Source organism: Xyrauchen texanus, chromosome 1 (genome assembly GCF_025860055.1).
Source record: "Xyrauchen texanus isolate HMW12.3.18 chromosome 1, RBS_HiC_50CHRs, whole genome shotgun sequence".
NCBI classification, from domain to species: domain Eukaryota; kingdom Metazoa; phylum Chordata; class Actinopteri; order Cypriniformes; family Catostomidae; genus Xyrauchen; species Xyrauchen texanus.
The window spans coordinates 1,707,130-1,714,374 of record NC_068276.1 but is presented as its reverse complement, the minus strand read 5'-3'; the positions used below and the strand labels follow the sequence as shown (position 1 = coordinate 1,714,374).

The following is a 7,245-nucleotide window of genomic DNA, read 5'->3' as shown; positions in this document are numbered from 1 at the left end:
CATTGATTGGTCTGTTCAGTGCAAGAATGCAACCACATTCAGTTTTCAGTATTGGGAAGATCAAATGTTTTAATGTAAACATCAACAAGAAGAACCAATATTGGTCAACCACTAATCTGACAGTCTGAGGTGGATATGGCCCTGTTTCAATGCATTCAAAGAACATTTAAATAAGTAATTTGGTAAATACATCCATACTCACTGGCAATGGTGTGTAACAAAAAAATACAATAAAAAAAAAAAAAAAAATCTTTACTCTAAGTCTTAACCACATACCTTAATGTTTAATTATTTTAACTAATATTTTTATTTGGGCTGACTTTACTATCACAGGCCTTTCATGTGTTGATAGTTCAAATATAATTTGTGAATGTGTAAATAATAGAGCACCATACATAGTCCATTTCACATCCATGATGGATTTTAAAAGCTCTTGGTGAAGTGTTCTTGACTGGAGATGATCTATTCAAACTTTATATGCACAAGAATCTTCACATGTTCACTGAACTTGATTTCTGTCATCCAGTCTCAGGTGCTCTTACAGAGGAAGATTATGTATTCCAGTCAGCTACAGCAGAGGGGAGAGAAAAAAGGACGATACAAAAACACTGAATACATTGGTCAGATGGTCATTTACATGGTAAAGATTTAATTCAACAATGAGGTTCTGTTGAAAAGTTCACAGTCATTGATGTTCGAGGAAGCAACACACGGTATTAAGCACCAATAATATGTAAAGTTTTGAACAAGATGATCTGAGTCATTTCCAGAATCAAAATGACATTTTACTCATATTTAAAGTACCTGCATGAAATAACATCTGTAATTACACTGTTGACCCCTAACACTTACCCTACCCCAACCTCGGTAACAATAAACATGTGAATCTCAAAATCTAAGTGAGAATTTCACAGAACACATATAGCATGTTCACAATAAGTGCATTTGATCAAATGTTTATTTTCTTTTAAGTGAGTTCTTTGTTAAATGCATATAATTAATATTGGACTATAATAATAGTAATAATAATAAGCCGTAGTGAAATAATTGTATTGATAAAATAAAAGAGTAAATGAACTTACCCAGAATTTTCCAAATCATCTACAAGGTAGGGCTCATGTTTTAAAAGGCTTTGGTAAAGTTTCTCTTTCAGTGTAGGTGTTGTCAGGAAAGACAGAAGATTTCTCATTTTCTCATGGGATGTTCCTGACTGTAAGATGATTGTGTATTTCTCATCACCAATCTGAGCTTTCAGGTAATCTGCAATGGGCTCCACCAGAGAAACTCTGTTGATCAAGTCAGTTCTGTGCTTCTCCACAAACTCAGCCCCTGCATGGAGATGAAAAGACACTGTAAACAACATTAGGAAAAACCCACACAAAAGCAGCCTGATTATGGGACGTTTGACACTTTTTAGAACTCTGAATATCACTAATTTAAAAACAATGGACAATCCAGGTGAACTTTTGATAACGATAAAGGTTTATTTGGTGAGGATCTTTCCCTGTTGCTCTTGATTTTCATCAAAACCCAAGTGCAACCCATAGCGGTGAAGCCGAGTAGCAGCAAGATTGTACATCGGTACTCTAATGCTTTTCCTGCAAAGCCAAGATATGCAAGATTGAATTTCCTTATTTTTCAACTAAATTTAAAGCTTCAAATTTTGAAAGTGAATTTGAAAGAGAAATTAGACTTTATAACCTGTCTAATAATAAATATGAAATAAAATAAAATAAATAAATGTTTGGATCTGAACTTACGAAGGTGAATGTTTATTTTTTGATTCATTTTTTAATGATGGAGTGTAACCCGGACACACACACACAAGATGAGACAGTCACAATATAAGTCAAAAACTGCTTTTATTGTCAACAATAAAAGCAGGCAAAAGTACAAACGGGCAAATCCAGTGAAGAGTTGTCGAGGGAAGCGTAGGGTCAAAAGCCGGGGAATCAAAGAGAGTAAAGGGGGCAAATCCGGAGAGTAGTCGAGGGGAGCGAGGGTCAAAGCCGGGGTAAACAGAATAGAGTAGCGGGAAGGACTAAACAGGGGAGATGGCAAGCTAAGAGGTGAACGAGAGGAGGTCAAAACTAGACGAGACTAGCGGGGGGCAAAGACACGGGAAACTAAATACAATAACCAACACCCGTGAAACGGACGTGCTGTGGTATTTATAGGGGAAGGTGCAGGTGTAAACAGTGAAAGGTGACGAGACGAGTGCAGGTGAAACTAATGTCCAGGAGTGCAGATGACGCGAGTGCAGGTGGTCATAATGTTCTGGGGATTGGAAGCACGTGATAAACTCGAGGAAGGGAGATTGCCTACGAGCATGTGAGCGAGTAGGAGCAAAGTGGGCGTGAGGGCTCGAGCGAGCAAAAAGAGCGTGAAAAGCTCGAGGGGGCGGAGTGAGGGAGTGTGCGTGTGTGTGCTCGACGATGCGGGGAGAAGCAGAGGAGCGGGGTTCGTGACAGTACTCCCCTCTGAATAGGACGGCTCCTGACGGCCGCTGGGAGGCGGTGCAGGATGATCGGGGGACAGACAAAGGGAAGTGAGACAGTCCATGGGCAGTTCAAGGTAAGGTCAGGGGAACATAGTGGACAGGCGGGTGGTCGGGAGATCTAGGGGGCAGCCATAGGGCAGAGACTGGGTCAGGGGGTCTGGAAGGCGACTGGAGGACAGGGACTGGGTCCGGGGTCTGGAAGGTGACCACCGGACAGGAACAGGGTCAGGAGGCCAGGGAAGAGGCCACAGGACAGGGAGAGGTGTCAGGGGGCCACCGGACAGGGTCAGGGGGCCAGGGAAGAGCCGTGAAAGGCGGAGCCGTGGAGGACTTGGGAGACGGAGCCTTGGAAGACGGAGCCGTGAGAGACTCGGCAGGCGGGGTACTGAGAGGCTGAGGCGGCGGCTCCATGGGGAGCCCAAGAGACAGGGCAGAGGGAGGTGGTGCCGCAGGAGGCTCTAGAGGCGGAGGCCTGGAAGGCTCTGGAGGTGGAGCCGAAGGAGGCTTTAGGGGCGAAGGCCTGGAAGGCTCAGGAGGCGGAGCCAATGACGGTGGTGCCGTGGGCGGCTCCAGCGAGGTAGGCCTGGAAGGCTCTGGAGGTGGAGCCAAGGGAGGTGGCGCCGTGGGAGGTCCCCGAGGCGACGACCTGGCAGGCTCTGTAGTCTCGGGGGGTAGAGCTGTAGCAGGCTCGAGGGGCGGAGCTCTAGAAAGCTCTGGAGTCTTTGGGATCAGAGCTGTGAGAAGCTCGGGAGGTGGAGCCGTGGGAGGCTCTGGAGGGGGAGCCGTAGGAGGCCCGGGAGGCGGAGCCGTAGGAGGCTCGGGAGGCGGAGCCGTTGGAGGCTCGAGAGGCGGAGCCGTAGGAGGCTCGAGAGGCGGAGCCGTAGGAGGCTCGGGAGGCGGAGCCGTAGGAAGCTCTGGAGTCTCTGGGAGTAGAGCCGTGAGAGGCTCGGGGAAAAAGGTCATGGAAGACTCGAGAGGCTCTAGAGGTGGGGCCCTGGAAGGCTCGAGAGGCTCGAGGGGGGGAGCCATGAAAGACTCGAGAGACGAAGCCCTGAGAGGCTTGGAAGGGGGTGGAGCCCTGAAAGACTCGAGAGGAGAAGCCCAGAGAGGCTCGAGAGGGGAAGCCCTGAGAGGCTTGAGAGGGGGAGGAGCCCTGAGAGACTCGAGAGGCGAAGCCGTGAGAGGCTTGAGGGGTGGAGCCATGAAAGACTCGAGGGACGGAGCCCTGAGAGGCTCGAGGGGAGGAGGAGCCCTGAGAGGCTCGAGAGGGGGAGAAGCCCTGAGAGGCTCGAGAGGGGGAGGAGCCCTGAGAGACTCGAGAGGCAAAGCCGTGAGAGGCTTGAGGGGTGGAGCCATGAAAGACTCGTGAGGAGAAGCCTTGGGAGGCTTGAGGGGAGGAGGAGCCCTGAGAGACTCGAGAGGCGAAGCCGTGAGAGGCTTGCGGGGTGGAGCCATGAAAGACTCGAGGGAAGGAGCCCTGAGAGGCTCGAGGGGAGGAGGAGCCCTGAAAGACTCGAGAGGGGAAGCCCTGAGAGGCTTGAGAGGGGGAGGAGCCCTGAGAGACTCGAGAGGCGAAGCCGTGAGAGGCTTGAGGGATGGAGCCATGAAAGACTCTAGACGAGAAGCCCTGAGAGGCTTGGAAGGAGGCGGAGCTCTGGGAGGCTCGAGAGGAGGAGCCCTGGGAGGCTTGGGAGGAGGAGCCTTGGGAGGCTCGTGAGGCGGAGGCCGCGAGGGCTCTGAGGGGCGAGCAGAACCCGGCAGAGCCGTGGAAGACTCTGGGGGCGGAGCAGAACCTGGCAGAGCCGTGGAAGACTCTGGGCGCGGAGCAGAACCCGGCAGAGCCGTGGAAGACTCTGGGGGCGGAGCAGAACCCGGCAGAGCCGTGGAAGACTCTGGGGGCGGAGCAGAACCCGGCAGAGCCGTGGAAGACTCTGGGGGCGGAGCAGAGGTCGGTAGAGCTGTGGAAGACTCTGAGGAAACCTCTGCGGTCTTGAGCACAAGACGAGACTGGGGAGAAGGGGCCCTCTTCCTTCTCTTACGTCTTCGGCCAACAGGGGACGTGGCCATGGGGACGGTCGAGGCTACAGGCGCTGGCTCGCTGACCGTGGCAGACATGGGCGCTGGCTCGCTGACCATGGCAGACATGGGCGCTGGCTCGCCGGCCGTGGCGGGCATGGGCGCTGGCTCGTTGGCCTTGACGGGCATGGGCGCTGGATCGCTGACCGTGGCGGGCATGGGCGCTGGCTCGCTGACCATGGCAGACATGGGCGCTGGCTCGCCGGCCGTGGCGGGCATGGGCGCTGGCTCGTTGGCCTTGACGGGCATGGGCGCTGGCTCGTTGGCCGTGGCGGGCATGGGCGCTGGCTCGTTGGCCGTGGCGGGCATGGGCGCTGGCTCGTGGGCCGTGGCGGGCATGGGCGCTGGCTCGTGGGCCGTGGGCGCTGGCTCGTTGGCCGTGGCAGGCATGGGCGTGGACTCGCTGGCCGTGCCAGGCTTCAAGGCTGGGGCCGTGACAGGCTTCGGGACTAGGGCCGTGTCCGGCTTCGCGACTGGGGCCGTGACAGGCCTCGGGACTAGGGCTGTGTAAGGCTTCGAGACGGGGGCCGTTTAAGGCTTCGAGACGGGGGCCGTGGTAGGCCTCGAGACGGGGGCCGTGGTGTGGAGCGCTGGTTCAGTGTCTGCCTCCCCCACAGTAAACGAGGAACCAGCGTACAGTAGGGCGAGGTCAATAAACTGAGCCAGGTTGAGAGAGCAGCGACCACCAGGCATGAATGATGAGGTTGGCTCATTCAGTCCAAATTGAAAAATGGTTTTCAGAGCCACCTCATTAAAATTCACCTAGTTGGCCAGGGCACAAAAATCCACAACATAAACCTCCAAGGGTTGACTCCCCTGACGCAACCCCACGAGTCGGGCCGCTGGCTCAATAATGTCGAGGGCGGGGTTATGAGTTACACAACCGCTGCCTCGCATAAAAAACTCTTGGTCAGCGTCCGAAGAGCCATAAAACCTCTCCGGGGGTGGAGAGTGCACGGCGCTCAGAAATGCACTGGAGGCATAAACGGGCTCAGGGGCAGACACAGGTGAAACAGGGTGACAAAAATCAAAAATCGCACGTACCTGCTGTCCCTGGGCTGTGAGCGCGCGATCATGACTCCCACTGGTAGATCCTGTGGCAGAGTGCGCTGAAAACATCCGCTCTAGTGAGCTGCGCGAATTCTCCGCGTGATGCATTGTGACTGTCTTCGGTGAGGTTGGTTATTCTGTAACCCGGACACACACACACACAAGATGAGACAGTCACAATGTAAGTCAAAAACTGCTTTTATTGTCAACAATAAAAGCAGGCAAAAGTACAAACGGGCAAATCCAGTGAAGAGTTGTCGAGGGAAGCGTAGGGTCAAAAGCCGGGGAATCAAAGAGAGTAAAGGGGGCAAATCCGGGAGAGTAGTCGAGGGGAGCGAGGGTCAAAGCCGGGGTAAACAGAATAGAGTAGCGGGAAGGACTAAACAGGGGAGCTGGCAAGCTAAGAGGTGAACGAGAGGAGGTCAAAACTAGACGAGACTAGCGGGGGGCAAAGACACAGGAAACTAAATACAATAACCAACACCCGTGAAACGGATGTGCTGTGGTATTTATAGGGGAAGGTGCAGGTGTAAACAATGAAAGGTGACGAGACGAGTGCAGGTGAAACTAATGTCCAGGAGTGCAGATGACGCGAGTGCAGGTGGTCATAATGTTCTGGGGATTGGAAGCGCGTGATAAACTCGAGGAAGGGAGATTGCCTACGAGCATGTGAGCGAGTAGGAGCAAAGTGGGCGTGAGGGCTCGAGCGAGCAAAAAGAGCGTGAAAAGCTCAAGGGGGCGGAGTGAGGGAGTGTGCGTGTGTGTGCTTGACGATGCGGGGAGAAGCAGAGGAGCGGGGTTCGTGACATGGAGTTTTGTTCAAAATCATTTAAATTAAAATATTCACAGCTTAAACAACCATGTTTCAAATAAGCATATTTTTTATTATTATTTATTTATTTTGTATTAATTATTAATATACTTAGTTACTGGATTAAGTCTGTGAAAGTGGCTTAATCCACCAGAATTATTTCAACTTTGTCGAGTTCAATCTATTGTGTGTGATTAGACTGCAATCCCGAATGTGTATTTTCATGATCGGATAGATTCCCGATCACTAAAGAAAAATAAATAAATACATTTAAAAATGGTGTTTAAGTGTGAATACCAATAGTTTACCATATTTGCATCTCTCTTGTTTCTGAGTTGAAAACGTCTCATTAGTACATTTGGACTGCAAGGCCTCCGTACGCTGATGACCTGGGTGGATGAAAAAAGGCGTTTTAATGACAACATATTTTGACCATCAGGGCTTTGTATGAACATTAAAAGGTGATTCCTAAATCATATGATTATTCACTGAGGATATTAAAAATGAAGAAAAAAGTGCAGTAATTAACATCTAAGATATTTGTATATTTTATATCTACAGAAACTGCAAACCAGTGTAATATAACATTTTAAACTCTACATATGATCAATTGAAAGCTGTTGAATGTATGTGCCTAAAGACATTATAGAAATACATATAATATCAAATACCAATCCGGTCTACATGTGTTTTGTGGATCTGGAGAAGGCGTATGACCGGGTCCCCCGGGAGAGACTGTGGGAGGTGCTGCGGGAGTACGGGGTGGGGGGGTCCCTTCTTAGGGCGATCCAATCCCTGTACGTCCAAA

General features: G+C 51.0%; 1 protein-coding gene across 1 annotated transcript; it reads right to left on the bottom strand.

Annotated features, from left to right (window-relative positions):
* On the bottom strand, nucleotides 1–5,630 carry LOC127648654 (apoptosis-associated speck-like protein containing a CARD; the record flags this gene model as incomplete). The annotated part of the gene is made up of 3 exons (XM_052133370.1): nucleotides 1–568; nucleotides 1,083–1,329; nucleotides 5,621–5,630. Coding segments are annotated over 3 exons (261 nt in total), but the record flags the coding sequence as incomplete, so codon positions are not given.
* Nucleotides 5,631–7,245: the final 1,615 nt, after the last annotated feature.